The sequence below is a fragment of the Chionomys nivalis genome, chromosome 13, assembly GCF_950005125.1.
Source record: "Chionomys nivalis chromosome 13, mChiNiv1.1, whole genome shotgun sequence".
Classification (NCBI taxonomy): domain Eukaryota; kingdom Metazoa; phylum Chordata; class Mammalia; order Rodentia; family Cricetidae; genus Chionomys; species Chionomys nivalis.
Window position 1 is genome coordinate 13,204,813 of NC_080098.1, and position 19,159 is coordinate 13,223,971.

At 37.1% G+C, this 19,159-nt stretch overlaps 1 protein-coding gene across 1 annotated transcript in view; it reads left to right on the forward strand.

Annotated features, from left to right (window-relative positions):
• Dnajc1 (DnaJ heat shock protein family (Hsp40) member C1) overlaps window positions 1-19,159 on the forward strand; it is a 177,671-nt gene that overhangs the window by 57,996 nt on the left and 100,516 nt on the right. Inside the window, exon 2 of the mRNA XM_057787983.1 lies at window positions 18,822-18,923. Within this exon, the coding sequence (XP_057643966.1) occupies window positions 18,822-18,923 (102 nt within the window). The remainder of the gene's footprint in view (window positions 1-18,821; window positions 18,924-19,159) is intronic.

Sequence of the window (19,159 nt, forward strand, 5' to 3'; positions counted from 1 at the left end):
GAAAGGATTGAAGGAGCCTAGTTTAAATCCTAACTTCCTGGCCGTAGGTATTATTTGTGCCGTGCTCTCTGACTTTTTATGTACAAATGATTGTTACACATGTATATATACAAATATATGTGTATATATATTATAGTGAAGTCTTTAAGAAAACCTTTGTCAATGTAATATGCCATTGAACCTTAAATTAATTTGGTTTTATTAAAACCTTTTTGGCATATTGTCATAACATAATTTCCTCCAAAACCATGTAGTTGCACAGAACTATATATGTTTCAGTCAGCAGAGTAATCCTGAGCTACTCAGATAAGGAACTGGTGATGCCATTTTTATAAAGCATTCACTCGTAGCTGAATTTATCAAGAAAGTTGTTTTCTAAGTAATGATTGTTAATCAGATATATCCAAAGGTTTGCTTTATTGGCAAGTTTGGCAATAGTCTTTTATTGATTAAGATGGAAAGATGTTTTACTTTTGAAGAATAGTTTAATTTCTGAGATATCTAATATCATGCTTCAACTAAGTAGGTTATAATAAAAAATACTAGTACTAGGGCTGGAGAGATGGCTCAGCAGTTAAGAGCACTGGCTGCTCTTCCAGAGGACCTGGGTTCAATTCTCAGCACCCACATGGTGGCTCACAGTCATCTGCAGTGGCATCTAAAATGCCCTCTTCCACCATAAAGGCATACATGCAGATCACTCATGGGCATAAAATACATAAATAAAACAAAACAAAAAATACTAATACTAAACAGTCATTTCCTTACCAACTTATAATCATTAGTGTTCAAATTATCTGTGAGTTATGTGTGTTTGAACTTGCATATTTGCCACTTTTGAAGAATGGCCAGAAACCATTGCACAGAGTAATCCTAGGAACAAAGTAAATGACAAAGTGTTACATCTGACACATGTAGGTGCAGTGTTACAATGCTTTTCAAGTCAGTATTGTTGGAACTGATTTGGAAAAATATAACTTCAGACTCTGATGGTGACCTGTAGTATACAGATAGCATTCGTGGGAAGTTAAAGACAAGTCCCTTCTTTAAAATGTGTGCCACTACCATCAGCTTCATTTTTCTACACTACTAACTGGAGACTGTAGAAAGAGAGTAGCTCAGAGAAATCCTATTTGTTCCAGCAGGATATCAGCCCTCGGTTATATTAGAGGAAATTTAATTACTTTTGTGTGTGTGCACACACATGCATGTGTTACATGTGCCATACATGCAAGTGGAATTCAGAGGACAACTTACAGAAGTCAGTTCTATTTCTATCATGTATGTTAGGAGATCACATACTGGCATGCTTGGGGGGTGCCTTTTTGTTGGTTTTACCTACAGTTGTTAAATATTTTAAATTTTGGAAATGTATTTTCATTGAAGTTTTTTGTCTATTAAAACAAACACAAAGCAGATCACAGAAAAAGAATTGGTAGATATTTAACTAGTTTAAGATTGATGGTTCATTCCCCCTCCTTTAATGTCCATATATGTTAGACCAGGAATAGATTGTTGAAAAAAAATTCTGGATGTATTGAATGTAGTTTCTTTTTCCTTCTCTGCTTTTCACTGAATTGTTAAATCATTTTCAGATTTAGTGAACTATGTCCTTTTGTATTTTGAATTCTCTTTGTTTTAATAAAATGATTGCCATCTAGTGCCAAATTAAGTAAATTAGTCCTATAAATTCGGGTGGTTACTTTGATAATTAGAATGATTAAAGAGAAATGAGGTTTTATGCAACATATAAATAGCATTCTTATAATCTAGCCGCAAGTGTGTTTTATTTAGCTTGATGAAACATTGTAGAACAGGTTTGTTTTATTCAAATGTCTTTAGCTTTAGCTTAGATAAGTGATAATTTGATAATTTCTACACATTGATGCTTGTTTGTTCCGGCCACCCATAACTGAAATAACCACACAGAAACTATATTAATTAAAATACTGCTTGGCCCATTAGCTCTCACTTTTTATTGGCTAGCTTTTACATCTTAGTTTAACCCATTTCTATTAATCTATATATCACCACGAGGTCGTGGCCTACCAGCAAAGTTTCAGCATGTCTGTCTCAGGTAGCGGATCCATAGCATTTCTTTCTGACTCCATCCTTCTTTCTCCCAGCATTCGGTCTAGTCCTCCCTGCCTACCTAATTTCTGCCCTATCAACAGGCCAAGGCAGTTTCTTTATTCATTAATGGTAATCACAGCACACAGGGAACTCCCACATTCTTTTTAAAACATAATTTATTTAACTTTATGTACATTGATGTGGAAAATGTCAGATCCCCTAGAACTGGAGATACAGACAGCTACCATTTGGGTTCTGGGAATTGAACCCAGGTCCTCTGAAAGAAGAACCAGTACTCTTAACCTCTGAGCTATCTCTTCAGCCTCCTTCTATCCATGTTCTTAGCTTAGCTTAAAATGTGATATAACTTTATCCTATGACAATATACAAAGGAAAATATATACATTGATTTACAAGAATTATTTTATTTTATTTTATTTTTTATTTATTTATTTTTTTTTTGGTTTTTCGAGACAGGGTTTCTCTGTGGCTTTGGAGCCTGTCCTGGAACTAGCTCTGTAGACCAGGCTGGTCTCGAACTCACAGAGATCCGCCTGCCTCTGCCTCCCGAGTGCTGGGATTAAAGGCGTGCGCCACCATCGCCCGGCTAAGAATAATTTTAGAAGAACTTTGCACTTGATCTTTTTTTGCATGTGCCTTACTCTAATTGTTTTTACTTCAGAATATTGAATGCAGTCTGTTGCTTATTTGGAGAATATTGTATTAAATCCTTTCCATAAAGTTTGAAATACCAACTTTTCCTCCTTTGTTCTGTGCAATAGGCTTTTCATTACCATGTCCTCTCCCCCACAGGAACCAGCATTGCTTACATCTTCAGTTCCCAACACCTGCGTTGTCTCCTTGTTCCTTAGATCATGTCAGACTTCTCGCCAAACTCTTTATTTGTCAAATTATCATTAAAACAGTTAATTTTCTCATAATTCTCTGTTTTACCTGTTATTGTAATTGCCTCAACTCAGCTAGGTTTTGTACTCATTCTTTAAAACAAATTAATCAGAATTTAAAATTCAGTGACCTTTATTTGGCCTCCTCTACGGTCTTTGCAAAAGTGGGGTTACAAATTACTACAAATTTGACTAAATATCTTTCCCTTTAAATTTTTTTTTTCGTTTTGATATGTCCATACATGTAAATAATAATTAGTTGTGTACAGACACACACACATAGAGAAAGAACATTCTTACCCATTACCATCACTAATCTTGTATCCCTCCTTTGGTGATCCTACTTCCCATCAAGCCCCTCTCCTACTTTATGTCCTATTTTGTAGGTGTGAATTGTTGCCTAAGAGTAACCTTATAAAATCTGTCGATTGTGTGTAGAACTAGTGTTCATCTTCATTGGTAGCTATGTATTACATTGCTTGGATAGACCCAAATTTATCTATCTCACAGTTCATAAATAATTGTTTCTAAACTGGAGATGTTAATGAACAATGCTTCTGTCACTCATGCATCTTTTTATGAGTGTATGTGTATTTGATGCCTAGGAATCAGGTTGCTAGCTCAGAGGCTTTTTTATGTTCAGCTTTAGTGGATACCACTGAACAGTTTTCTAATGGCTGAATAGTTTATATTCCCTACAGCAATACATCCATGTTCCTGTTGCTCTGTGTCCTTGTTAATTCTTGGTGCCTTAGTTAGGGTTTCTATTGCTGTGAAGAGACACCGTGACCACAGCAACTCTTATAAGAAAAAAACATTTAATTGTGGTGTTTACTTATAGTTTCAGGGGTTGAGTCCCTTTTCTTCATGGGGAGCATGGCAGTAAGCAGGCAGACATGGCTACATCTTAATCAGAAGGCAACAGGAAATTGACTGTGATAGTGAGCGAAGCTTCAGCAGAGGAGACCTCAAAGCCTGTGCCCACAGTGACACACTTCCTTCAACAAGGCCATACTTCCCAGTAGTGCCACTTCCTGTGATTATATTCAAGCTCCACACTTGCTATTTTCTAATTTATACAGAAAATCAGAGAAAAGTTTGATAAAGTCCTACATTTCTGGGAGATATTTAGTGGTGTCTCATTGCAACTTTGACTTGCTTTTCCACAGTGATTATTTTTTCATATTTATTGGCTATTTAACTATATATTATATATAGACTATAAAGTGTTATATATTCTTAGGGAATATTCCTACATATAAAATCATGGGGGTTGAATTTCCTCATTTTAGGAATTATCAGTGTAATTTTTATTATTTTGTCTAATTTTAAATTTTTTAGTAGTTTTAGTTATATATGTGTGCCTGTGTATGTGAGTGCAGATACACACAGAGCTGTAGTTAAGGGTGGTGTGAGCCACCTGATGTAGGAGCTAGGGACTGAATTCATCAAGATAGTATTAGATTTTCTTTAAAAACAAAACAGCTAAACAAAACTAGTTTACCAATTTGTCGCCTTTCCTAGGACATGTCTTTTTTTTACAGTTCTAAGACTTTTTTTTTTGCAGTTATACCCCCTCTGATAAAAGATATAAAAGAACTCCATAGTCACCAGAGATTATGGTTAATGCTCATCAATTAATAGCATTTACTCTTCCAGAGTTCCCTAGGTTCAATTCCTAGCACCCACATTGGGTGGCTCACTACCTCTTGTAAGTCCATCTCCAAGGAATTCAGCACCCTCTTCTGACCTTTCCAGGGACCTCTCCTCATGTCCACATACTCCACATGGATAAATAAGAGAGAACTCCTCTACCAACTCCAACCTCTGCTACCGTTCTCCTAAAAGATTTCCATTTCGGCCTCTATTGGTCATAACGTTTGTATGTCCTGAGACTTATAACATGTGTTCTCAGCCTATTTCCAGCTTCCTCTAACTAAGCTGCATAAACTGATAGCTTCATAAGGATTAGGTGTCCTCCTACCAAAATATCCCCTTTGAAGGCCAGCTTTTCTTTTCTGGTTTCTCTTCTTCTCTCTGCACTCCCTGCCATAGTAGTGTGTTGTTACCCTATCCATCCCCCGTGATTCAATTATTCTCTCAACTGGATCCTCACTATTGCTATTATAATGATAGGCTTGTTTAGAAAGGAAAGAAAGCCTCTATTAGCCACACATCTCATTTCATGAAGTAGCCAGTTTTCTTGAAAAACCCTCTTTATTTTCCATTTCATTCCTTACCGCAACCTGTTGACTTTTGTATCCACTCCTCTATTAGATAGCTCCTGCCACAGTCATGTCAATGGGTGATAGGTTTCAATGTTCATTTAACCTGCCCAGACCAGTATGGCCTCTAACTCAGAGATCCACCTACCTCCGCCTCCTGAGTGCTGGAATTAAAGGCATGTACCAGGCTATGCTCTATACTTTGCTTAAGGTATATTGATCATACCTGACATTTGACTTTTCTTAACATATTAATGGCTTCTAAATTTATGTATACTACAGACAATTACTTTCAGTTCAAGGTTTTGGTATCCAGATGTTAAAGTCACATTTCCACTTGACTATTTCCAGAACACCTCCTTTTTGGCAAATTCTTGGCCTTCTTTACCCTTCTAACATTCTTTTAGTATTTCCCATCTCTAAATGATACCAGCATATCTTTATTTTTCTTTCTTTTTATGTTGTTACCAGTATCAACATGTGTGCATGTTTGAAACCAACAAGTTACAAGATTTTTTTGTTTTATTTTGTTCCTATATCACTGAGTGCATTTGACAAAAAAAAAATGTATGTAAAGTTCACACTGAATTTTCAAACTCTAAATTGCATGTAGTTTTTCTTTCTAGAGACTTCCAACACAGGTTCATTGCTATTCCTGCAATAGTGCAAGTTTGTCTCCTCTGTGATTACCCTAGATTTACTCAGTGTCTCTCACTTGTGTTAAGCTATGCATTCTGTAAGAAGAAAATTGTGTGGCTAGCACTGTGGCATTTGCCAGTTCTAGAACCAAACTTGCCCCCATTCAAGGGTATGGCCAACACCCAGGTTGAGTAGTAGGACCTTTGCTAACATTGTTACAGGAAAGCCAGCAACTTCGTTGCTGTCTGAAGTGATCTTTGGGCTAGGAATGCAGCTAATGATATAGCTACATTAAGTCCCATGTACTAAATAAGTAAATAAATAAATAAATAGCTGGTTTTTTTGCCACATGTGTTCATTCTATACCAAAGTGCATGTGATTGGCCAGACCTACCCCACATGTAGTTTTTCTTCTATAACAAGAGAAGGCACTCTAGAAATATACTAATTATAGTAGTAGCCACTAACAATGTGTAAGTATTTAAACTCAAGTCAAATAAAATTTGAAGTTTCATTCTGTAAGTGCTGCCCGTTACCTCAAGTACTCAGTGGCCATTTATTTATTTATTTATTTATTTATTTATTTATTTTTGGTTTTTCGAGACAGGGTTTCTCTGTGACTTTGGAGCCTGTCCTGGAACTAGCTCTGTAGACCAGGCTGGTCTCGAACTCACAGAGATCCTCCTGCCTCTGCCTCCCGAATGCTGAGATTAAAGGCATGTGCCACCATCGCCCGGCCCTCAGTGGCCTTTTAGACTAATCAGCTTTGTGTTGTGACAAAGTATTTTTGAGGAACAATTGAAAAGGAACCTCTGAATTTGAGCTAAAAAAAAAAAAAAAACCTTCCTCTCCTTTTAAATGGATCCAGCTCCCTTGCTGGTAGGATATAATGAGGGAGACTTTCATGACAGGGAGCATGTGATAGTGCAAAACCCATGTAGGGTAGGAAGCAGAGATAGAGAAAGAGACCAGAAAATGTACCCCCACTGACATACTTCCTCCAAATAATGTTCCAGCTTCTAATAACCATTCAGCTGTGAACTCATCAATGGGTTAATATATTGATGAAGTCACCTTCACAATTTACCAGCTAAGGGCCAAGCCTTCAATATATGAGCCTTTTGAGGGGACATCTCATCCAAACCGTAAGAATATTAGACAATGTAGATAAAAGTATTTCCCACATTGTAGGAGGTTCCTTTGATAATGCTGGGGTAGAAGGGAGATGAAGTGAGCATCGATTTTTATCTACCATTATCATCATGGGAGAGCATGGTAGCATGCTGGAGAGGTACTGACAATTCTACATCTGGATCCACAGGCAGCAGGAAGAGACATTGACACACTTCCTCCCACAAGGCTATACCTACTCCAATGATTGACTTCCAACTCTGCCTCCTGAGTGCTAGAATTAAAGGTGTACTCCATCACTGCCTGGCTTGTTTTATATATATATTCTTTAGTTTGTTGCTGTGTACACTTTTATATCTTTTGCTATGTTTGCTTTGGATTTACTTTGCTTTTTTTTTCTAGTTCTATAAAGTAGGTTAAGCTCTTGCCCTCCCTCCCTTTCAGTTTTCACTTTTTGTTTGCCTCTCATTATAAGGACCTTGTGTTTCTCTGTGTGAAGACCATATGTTTGTGGATCATCTGTGCAGTGCCTTGGAAGCTAGAAGAAAGCAATGAATCATTGAAAGATTTGGGTGCTGGAATCAAACTCAGGTCCCCTGCAAGAGGAGCAAGTGCTTTTAATTGCTGAGCCATCTCTCCAGCCTTTCTTTCTTTCTTTCTTTCTTTCTTTCTTTCTTTCTTTCTTTCTTCCTTCCTTCCTTCCTTCCTTCCTTCCTTCCTTCCTTCCTTCCTTTCTTTCTTTCAAAAATGTGTATCTAATAGTAAACTTTCTTGTAAACAATGCTTTTAGCATTGTAAGTTTTGCTATGATTTGTTTTCATTTGTGCCAAAATACTTCCAAACTTTTCTAGTGATTTCTTTTATCTCAGAAAAAAAGTCGCTATTAAATAATTTTATCTTTGCTTAATACCAAGTAGTTTTAAGTTTTTTTTAAAAAAAAGTAATTATAGCTGTATGTGGTGATACATGCCTATAATCCCATCACAGGAGAGGGGGAGACAGGAAGACCAGGTGTTCAAGACCAGCCAGCTTGCTACATCTAAGTTCATCCTTCACTAAATGAGACATGTCTCAAAAATTAGACTAGGGTTTGTAGCTTAGTTGGATCTTGCCTGGCCTACAGTAAGCCCAGGGTTTGAGCCTTAGCACTGCATAAGTTACATGTAGCAGGAGTTCTAATAGGTCTTAATAAAAGCCCAGAATCAGACATAAGGGAAAATGCTGAGAGATCAGAGAGATGAAGAAACAAAACCACAGCCACCTTACCTTCTCAACTTCCCAGTCAAAAAGAGAGTGAGTTCCCAGCTCCTGCTTTATCACTTTCTCTCTCAGCCCAGCCATATCACTTCCTGTCCTCTATGGTTAGCTAATGGCTAGCTCTACCTTCTGATCTTCAGGCAAGCTTTATTTGTACAAAAAAGATAACACATTTCCCATTTTTTTGTTAAAAAAATTAAAAAGGTTAATGTAAGAAAAAAACTATACAATAAGTACAATAGCTATATACAATAATATATACAAGCAATAAATACATCAACAATGTCTAATCCACTAATAATTGACAAATTCAGAGAAAATACTTTATGTCTAGCCTATCTTGGTGAGTCCAAAAGTTGTACCTAATTCACTTTCTAATCTAACTTGCATTACCAAAACTATCTATGTCTCTCAACCTTATACATTTTACATTTCTGTAGTGAATTTATTTTCTGAACATGGTAACAAGAAAAACTATAAAATCTTTAACTCTATCAGAGACCCAAGAAGGAAATAATATTATCTGAGTAAGCAGGAAGTGCAAGCAAGCGACTTCTAAAAAATGTGAAAATGGCAGAAGCAGCTGGAAGGTTCCTCTGCAATGTTGAGGCATCCATCTTCAACCTACAGGCCTAGCACATCTGACAAACTGTTTTGTGAAGCAGGATATTCTGAAGGGCTATACTATTTGTCTTGACAAAGTTTGGCAGTCCTTTTTTTGTGCCCACTTGTCCAATTTGTACAGCATTCTGTCAGCAGTCCAGGCAAGAGCACTTTCTTACCCTGAGGCTAACCTTTGCCATAAAGAAAGTAAATATGATGTGGAGTTTCTTTGATACCCATCATCTCTAAAGTAGATTGGTGCTGCCAGGAGCAGACATGTCTCATTGTCATTAAAAGAAGAAAGAAAGAAAAAAAAAGAAAAGAAAAAAGAAAGAAAAGAACCTATGCCATTAAAACATTTTACATCAACTTGTAATAATATTAGGTATGTTTTCAAAGTCAAACAGATATATTTTAGATAAACAGGTCATCTTTAAATACTTCAGAGATCTACAGAATATGGCATTTGATCAATTTCTGCATTATCTTCTGCTAGAGGTCCTGGCAGACCCATATGGGATCGGATGTGTGTTATCTATTGGGATGATTCCTATTCCTGGTTATTTCTTGTACCTGAATAAATAATGAAGTTGATTCTGTATCATCTGGTATATTTATATTCAGTGGTTTTGATATGCAAAACAACTCTTCATATTGAGAATTGGTAACTATGTTAAGAGGTTCCATAAAATACCTTAGTACCATGAGACTAGCATATAATTCTGACTTTTGGACAAATTATATGGGCTCTCATCCATTTTACTTAAATTTTCTGATTTGTACCCTGCCTTTCCTGATTTATTGCATCAGTATAGAATGAAGAGGCTCCAGTTATTGGTGTTTTTCCATACAATGTGAGGATGGATCAAGTTAGTTCTCTTTATAAATTGAATTCTCTGGCTTTTGGGATAATTGTTGTTAATCTCTCCCAAAAAATTACTACAAGTTCTCTGCCAGGGTTCAATTTGTGCCCATAATTTGTCAATTTCATCATTATTAAAAAGGTACTATAATTTCTGCTGGGTCTGTTCCTGGTAATTGATGAAGTCTCAATTTTCCTTTAGAACTAATTCAGACCTTCTCTGCTTAAATCTTTAATTTTACTAAGTTTATGTGGTAAAAAGATCCATTCTAAGATAATATCTTCCCTCTACATTAAAATTCTTATAGGGTAATATTTGGAGGATAATAAGACCAGAGTGCAATTAAGCTTCAAATCCATATGATCCACATATGCAATCTATAATTTCTCTTTCATCAAAACCAATACTCTCTTAACTTCAGGTGATAATTTGGGGTCTAACTTTTTGTAAACCTATTTTATAGTCTAAATAATTAACAGAATATCATCTTTGTATTTTTTTTCAGGAGCAATTTATAATCCTCAACACGGCAAAATTTTCTTTACATATTCAAACATGTTTTTTGTAGTATCTGTATTTGAATCAACTAGTAAGTTGTCATCCATGTAATGGATGGTAAAGTATTGATTGGTGCAATTATTGTGACATCTGTACCTGTTTCTTCAAGGCCTTTAATGACGTCATTTACTCATATTTTTAATTTTGGTCTTTGTTCATCAATAGAAGTTTGCAAAATACTCACTTTATGGTTTCTCCTGAACTTTCATTCTCTCCTCTATAGTCTTTCTATCATCCAGAGCAGTGTGGTTTCTTATTATAGGCATTAGGTCCTTTAATTGTTCTCGGAAGGCATTTCCTCCACAGTTAATGACTGAACCAAATTTGGCGTGGGGACCTGTGGGAGGCTCCTCAAGAAGGAGTTTCCCGACTGCAAGGGGTTACCTTGACTGTCCCTTATGATCTATATTCATTGGTCCAATATTCGCCTTTGCCACACCTTCTGAATAATCCAGAAGGGAGAGATGTTCTATTTGAATTATGCTTAGAAAAAATACTGTTTCTAGGAACCTGTTTACAGTACCTTTTTAGGTGACTTTGTTTGCCACAATTGAAACACTTGACATTTCGATTTTTCTTCAGGTCTCTGGAAATCACCCTCCTATCCATGTGTCATCATGGTCATGAGATTCAATATTGATTGTATCTTGGATCCATTCTTCCAAGGATGCTGATCTTGCCTTTAATGGCTGAATTACCCTTTTGCATTCTGTGCTAGCATTTTCAAAAGCCAGAGATTGAATTCTTATTTATCTAGCATCTGAATCTGGTATCATTCTATTTACTGCTGAATTCAGTCTTGGTAAGAAAATCCGTGAAGGCTTCCTTTGCGCCCTGTATAGCTTTAGTAAATGACTCAGTTTTAATTTCCTACTTCTCCAATTCTGTCCCAAGCATTCAAAACTGCTATGTGGCACAAATATAGAACATGGTCATCATATAGAGATTTTCTTTGTACATCAGCGTAATCTCTCTCTTCCAAGTAGTTGGTCTTGGAGATTTCCATACCTCTAGCTCTACTTTGTTGTTCAATGGTCTTAGCCTCTTCTTTCCACCAGGTTGTTCAGTGTAATTGAGACTTAACCGCTTTAACCAAGTCCCTCCAGTCTGTTATACATTGACCACAAGTTTAACATCTACTTCACAAAAGGTGAATGCATGCCTTATGAGACTATTACTTCTTTGAATGTCCTTAAATCTAACACAGCCTTGGGAATATCTGTCGTTTGACAGTTCTTGTAAGGTGACTGGATAAATTCAAATTGGTTGTCTGAATACCTTAAGCATTTCCTCTCTAACCTTACAGTGCAATGCTGAAATTGGTTCTACATTATTTTTTTTCTGTCTGAATCTAAATATCTCTGTGATCTAATTAAGTTTTTCTAAAACTTGTATCTTAGCACTCATATTAACCAACTTTTTTAGTGAAAAAGAAAAATGATAAAACTGATAATGTTTATAATTGACATTACAGAAGTCCCATCTAAATTAGTTTTCCTTTCATTTAATTGTTCCATTTATGTCATACAGAGACATAAATCCCTCCATAGTAATAGTGTTTCCCCTTTTTTAATGTGAGGGAAAAAAACCTCTCTCTTTTAACTAATTCCACCTTTTAGATTATTCCAATTGTCTTGCCAAACCTGCTGACAATGTCAGTGAACTGTGAGGCATAGCATGTCTTGAGCAGAGAACACAGGCAGTGGACAGTTTGGCTAAGGACAGCTGTGACTGCTAGATGTAGCCATGAGCTGCAAGTGGTAGCTCAAGGAGAGGGTGTAGGAAAGCCTATCCCGCCCATGGTGGGGAGAGCCAACTGTCTGAAAATGCACAGGGGATTGATGGGGAGGGAGCATGTGTGGCAGGGGCTGCCTGAAACCAGAGCCAGCCAGTCTAGGGCGGGCAAGTCGTGTGGTGTTTGGAGCCCAGGTGCTTCTGGAGTTGGGTGGCACAGTAGGAAAATCCCAAACTCACTCAGAGGGGGAGGGGTGGGGGGGGAGCCGAGCTGGGCAGGGCAGGAGCCCCATTTGCAGCTCTAGCCTGTGGCTTTATCACCACTGGCAAGTGGCTTTTTCATGAATTCCTGCCTTTAAGTTGGGTGCCAATGTATAGCATGAGTTCTAATAGATCTTAATAAAAGCCCAGATTCAGACATAGGGGAAAATTCTGAGAATCAGAGAGATGAAGGGGCAAAAAACACAACCACCTTACCTACTCAACTTCCCAGTCCAAAAGAGAGTGATTTCCTGTCTCCTCCTGCCTTATCACTTTCTCTCTCTGCCCTGCCACATCACTTCTAGTCTGTCTGTACAGACCTCCAGACCTTGATGGTTAGTTAGCTAGTGGCTAGCCCGCCCTCTGATCTTAAGGCATGCTTTATTTCACAAACAAGATATCACCACAGATGTATGTCATGTGCCTGTAATCCCAGCAGCATGAATGCATCATTTTCAGCTATTTATCAAATTCAGTGTTGGCCAAGGGTCCAAAACAAATTAAATAAACAAATAAGCAACCCCCTACACACACACACACAGAGAGAGAGAGAGAGAGAGAGAGAGAAAATGAGAAAAATAATCATAACCAACATTTTTGAGATGACTTTTCTCTTTGTAGCCCAGGCTGCCCTAGAACACCCTCTGTAGATGAGATACACCTGCCTTTGCCTCCCGAGTGGTGAAAATAAAGGTGTGCTCACCGTGCCCAGCCTGTCATCAATTTTTAGTGAATGAAAATCTTCTTCAATCATCAGTACAAAGTCCCGCAAGTGGTATTTTTTGGATTTTCTTGTTTCAGTCTTAAGCATTCTAAACATAATGGAAAAAATGTTTCTTTGAAGTTTTTCTGTTTATTCTAGAATACAATTTTATGATCTGTTTCTGAGGTTAGTCTTCTATTACTCATTATTTTTTAAAATTTATTTTAATGTATCTTGTCTATTCCTCCCTTTGTCTCTCTCTCTTCCTCCCCCCTCCCTTCCTTTCTTCCTTCCCTTCTTCTTGTGTGATGTGTTGGGTATGCCTTTTAACTTGTTTGTTTCCCAGTTCTTCTGTTAGTGCTTCCTTTTGTAATGGCCTTTAACTCAGATCCTCCTGCCTCTTCTTCCCAAGTGCTGGAAGTAAATATGTGCACCACCACACCTGTTCTTGATTTTTCTATTTTTGCTGATAATATTTCTGTGTTGAATTTTTTTTAACACCACTTAAAGTTTCTTGAATCTTAGATGTGTAGATTCACATCTTCCAAATTTTTCAAGTTTTCAATTTCTTTTTTTCTTCAAATATTTTCTAAGTGCATACTTTTTCCTTCCTTTCTCCTTTCTGAACTCATTACACACATGTTGGAATTCTCTATAGGTCCTAAAGGTCTCTGGGATCTGTTTTTTCTTTCATCCTTCTGACTTATCCTCACATTCATTGAGTCCTTCTATCCATGAAGATCTGATATTGAGCTTAACCTACTGATATTTCCTTTTTACTTATTGTATTTTTAAGTCTGGAAGTAGTTTTGTTTTGAACTTTTTAAAGTTTTTCTTTCTTTTTGCTGATAGTCTGATTTGGAAAGAGAATATTCCCATATTTCATGTACATGTTCTTGACCACATTAAGAGTTAAAAGCCTTTGTCTAGTGGATCTAATGTTTACACTTGTCAGACAACTGCTATTAATTTTTTTCTCTGTGTATTAACCAGTTTATCTCTTTCTTTGTATGTTTTTTTTTTTTTTTTTTTTTTTGATTTTTTTGAGACAGGGTTTCTCCGTAGCTTTTGGTTCCTGTCCTGGAACTAGCTCTTGTAGACCAGGCTGGCCTCGAACTCACAGAGATCCGCCTGTCTCTGCCTCCCGAGTGCTGGGATTAAAGGCATGCGCCACCACTGCCTGGCTGGTTTTTTAAATATATGTATAACTAGACATTTTAAGTATATAATATGACAATTATATTTCCTACATCCCCAGAGTTTGTGCTATTTGTCTACTGACTATTCTAAACTAAGTGTATAAAATATCCATAATTGGCTGTTTGGCCATTGGACTCTGCTTAAATTTATAGTCATCCAATGTTTGTGCAGAGATCCCTAAGGCACATGGAAGAGGGGAGGAGGAGAAAGAGACAGAAGTGAGCTGCAGACAGATGAGACTGTCCCAGTCTTGGCCAATATCTTAGTCACTGTTGTATTGCTATAAAGAAACCCTGACCAAGGCAACTCCTATAAATGGAAGCATTTAATTGGGGACTTGCTTACAGTTTCAGAGGGCTAGTCCATTATCATCATGGCAGGAAGCTTGTGGAGCAGTAGCTGAGAGATTTACATTCTTATCCACAGACAGCAGGCAGAGAGAGGGGGTTGGTAGTGGGAAGACAGACATACACTGAACTTTTGAAATCCCAAAGCCCACCCCCAACAACACACCTCTTCTAATAATGACACATTCACTCCAATAAGACTACACCTCCTAATCTTTCCAAACAGTTCATCAAATGGGGACTAAGCATACAGATATATGAGCCTATGGAGGCCATTCTTATTCAAACCACCACGGCCAGTTGAACTCTTGGAGCATGCTTTCAGTGCTCAGTTTGGTACTGGCAACTCTTTCAACAACTCTGTGCTTGCTCCTTACACAAAGCTTGAAGATGTACAGTGGTGAGAACTTCAACACCTTCTCTAATCTTTCTGAGCACATGCTCGTCCTTGGGCATGCACATGCTTCGAACCAGTTCTAATTGGTCTTATTAAAAACCCAAAGCCAGCCGGGCGGTTGGTGGCGCACGCCTTTAATCCCAGCACTCGGGAGGCAGAGGCAGGCGGATCTCTGTGAGTTCGAGACCAGCCTGGTCTACAAGAGCTAGTTCCAGGACAGGCTCCAAAACCACAGAGAAACCCTGTCTCAAAAAAACAAAAAACAAAACAAAAAAAAAAACCCAAAGCCAGATAGCACTGCAGATGCCGAAAGATCAGATAAAGAAAGGAGCAAGCCACAGCTAGCTCTGATCTTGCTAACTCCTCAGCTAAAAATGGGGTGAGCTCTTATCTCCTCCCTCCTTATATTCTTCTTTCTGCCCAGCTATTTTACTTCCTGTCTGTCTATACAGACCTCCAGACCTTTATGGTTAACTAGTGGCCTAACTCCACCTTCTGATCTTCAGCAAGCTTTATTTGTTAGAGCACAAAAAAGCACCACACTCGGTCTTCTAGTTTCCAAGGAATTTAGGAAACATTTCAAAGACACTTCCCAGAAGACTTTCTTCCCAACTGTTACCCTTTGACTGATTTCTAAGCGGAGTTTTTCTGTGTTGGCAGCTATTCCCAAATAATCACTCAGAAACTTAAGTATTAATTGTCAGGGAAAAATTTAAGGTAGTTTGTTCTTTCCTTTTATCATGTGGGTTCCAGGAATCAAACTCAGGTTTATCAGATTTGGTCGTAAGGGCCTTTAACTACAGAACGCTTCATTGGTCAACTTTAAATGTTCTTGATAACTCCTGTCTGTATACTTTCATAATTCTAAACTTGATTCAAAAAAAGGAAAAAGGAAAAAGTCTTTAAATATCAGAGTAGACAGACAGATCAAAACACCCATAATTCTTTGAGAAAAAGATAAGCTGTGTTTTTCCTGCACTGGGAATTTGCATCCTTTATGGGGGTTGGTGTCTTCAGAACCCTTACTGAGACTCAGCTTCATGTGATCTTAAGTGCTTGCCTGATTGCCATGAGCTTTGACTAGTTTCCAGGGTTCAGATAAAGTTGATTCTGACAGTTTTGCCAGGTTAGTCACTTTCTGTGGTGGGGCAGCCCTTGGAGTTCTCTCTCTGCCTTTTCACTCATGTCTCATCATGAAGTTCCATTCTGACTAGCATATATTACACTAAAAGACATTAAGAGTGACAATATGTCTCTTCATTACGGAGGTTATCCAAGTGTTAAGATAATTCGTATTTTGCCTGCTAGCAAGCTGCATCACATTTAGAAGGAATAGAATCATGGCAAATTGATGTAGTACATCTTTTGATATCAGCAGTGGTCAGCTTACCCATTGCCCTGTCAAGATTTTTTCCATATAAGCCAAAGAAGTTTTAAATGGTCTGTTTTGCTGAATTTAATAGATGAATGTTCAAAATTCGAGTTTTTAATAGAAATGTGATATAAAGTGCTTTGGAGAAGCCAGCACACATCAGAGGGTGTATCTTTAAAATCTCATAGAGTAGTTTGGTGTTGGTTGATGTGTACCTCTATTCCCAGCTCAGGAGACCAAGGCAGGGTGATTACTTGAGCCCAGGAGGTTGAAGACAGACTGGACAACATAGTGAGACCTCATTTCAAACACCAGCAACCGTAGGAGGAAGAAACAGAACTTTATGGGACATACTCACCTTATGGTTTGGTGGATGATATGCTCCCAGTGTTTATCAAATTCATAAGATGGTAATGATTACTTCCACTGCCTCCCCAAAGCTTCCTCTCTTTACAAATTGAAACTTAAAAATTATAAATTTACAAATTGAATCTTAAGTAAAACAGCCAACATAGCTTAGAGATGAAAGTTTTTTTTTTTTGCATTGAATTCTGTCTTAATCTTTTTGTAGAGAGTATAAATTTGAACATGTTACTTAGCTTTTCCCTACCTTACTTACTTGTAAAATGGGCTCAATAACAACTATGCTTACACGGTATGTTTGTGAGTTTGTATGTGGCTAAAATTAAGACTGATAAAAGGCCTCACATTAAATAAATACATAATCTACCCTCTGGGAAGGTTGTCCAGAGGATGTCTCTTTAGATAGGAAAAGCCCACTCCCACTTACCATGGACCTTATTGGTGAGATACCAGTTCTCAAGAGGGAAGTCTTCTGTGTTTGCGTGGAGTCTGAGAGGCCAGGTTCTTAGTAGAGGGTGGGCCGCCTTTGTAGCCCAGTAAAAAAGAAAATGAGGAGGAAGGTGAACTGCACCTTGAAGTGTAATTATGTGGGAGGCCAGCACAGCTGGAAGACAAAGCTAGAGATGGGAACACAGGTGATAAAGGTAATTAAACTCTTGGAGGTGTAGAAGCAGAACTGACTGTTTTTATATTTGGGATGCATGCTGCGGCAGAAAATTCTTGCAGACAATGCCAAAGCAAGGAAATGCCTTTGTTGACCAGTAGTCATTTTTATTTTTAAGTCATAGATATTATATGTTATGTATTATTTTATAATGAAAAATATATAAACTCATACTTTATTTTAAAAATCTTCTGAATTTTCTCTCATACAGTATTTAATAAAATTGTATTTAAATTTCTAATTAGAGGCTGTTTATTCATTTGACACATGGCCTCTTTGCATGACAAAAGGACTCATCACACATTTCCATTAAACAGCTCCTTTCTTTCATGTATTACCTGTCATCTAATGTGGGAAGCACATCCTTTCCTTCAGCAAACTTAAAATGAAACAATACAAACATATTATCTGCAAGGTTTACTTTGTTGGTTTTACAGCTCCATGGCCCTCCATAAGTCAGAAGTATTCACAGCTAGGGTAGCTTACTAGCCTGAAGCAATAAGTCCCCTCCCCACATGAAAATGCACACACACACACTGACAGTGAAAATAGTGGCTTATAAAGGAAAGCTTTCACAGACTAATTGTAGTCTTTTTTTTTTTCTTTTCTTTTTTTCCTCCAAATTTATTTTTTGGCCCCTGGTATATAGATTTTTGTGTTGGTTTGAGTTTTCAGTTATTTGAGCATTTTAGTAATTAATTAGACAAATAGCTATCAGACAAAGTTTTATAAGTTGCTTTACTATCACTTGCCTCAAGAATCTGTTTTTATACATAGTAGAAATGTTTTGAACTCTGTTTATTTTAGCCACGTAAATGGTGTTTTCTTATTTTATCTGCACAAATAAGATTACTAACTGCTGTGACCTTGAGTATATTTTAAACTATATTAGTCATACATGAATAATGGGCATTTTTTTTTTCTACAAACCGGACTAGGGAGATTGTAGAATTGTGGGCATACTCTTTAAAGCATATAACTGTTTAATTACAACTTATGGAAAACGCAACTTTAACTCCCCTCAAGTCAACATTTTTTGACATGAAATCGGATTTTCATAAGTTGTTGCTGAATGTTAATTTCAGTATGAATAATAATTAAAAATTTATGTATATATAAGCTTGGGCTTCTTAAACTGATTTTAAAATTCTCAAGTAAATAATAAAGTTGTTTATAGCACACAGATATTAATTTTTAATTTGTCTCTTTTTTGTATCTTGATTACTGAAAGAGATTTATTGGTTAATTGTAGGGAGGCAAGTGTTTGAAAAGTTTTGTCAAATATCATCTTCTTTAAATGACTGTATGGTAATGAAAGTTAAGAGGAGAGCCAATTTAGATTGAATAATTGTTCAGTCATGTGGGTCAGGCTAGCTGCATAGCATGGTTGTTAGACTGATTGCTCAAATTACATTGCCTGGGGTCCTGCACTTGGTTGGCTGTCTTCTCAGATCTTAACAAGGTTCTGGGAATTTCTCTTTCTGACAAAGTTTGCTTTGTATTTTCCCCTCCCCCTACCAACCCAGGATGCTTCATCTGCAGACATCAGAAAAGCATATCGTAAGCTCTCACTAACCTTACATCCAGACAAGAATAAAGATGAAAATGCAGAAACTCAGTTTAGACAAGTAAGTGCAATGTAATTTTATTATAGTGACAGTTGTAGTAATATACTTATGCTAGAAATTTAACTTAGATGTAGCATATTTTCATTTGAACATGAAACTTAAATATATAACATTTAGATTTTTGTTTTTTAATGGAATACTTTTTTCATGAACATTTTGTGTCATTTAGAGTTTTTTTAGTTGTTACAGGGTCATGGTTGTCGTAAGTTTCTTATCTAAATTATGCTCTTGCTCTT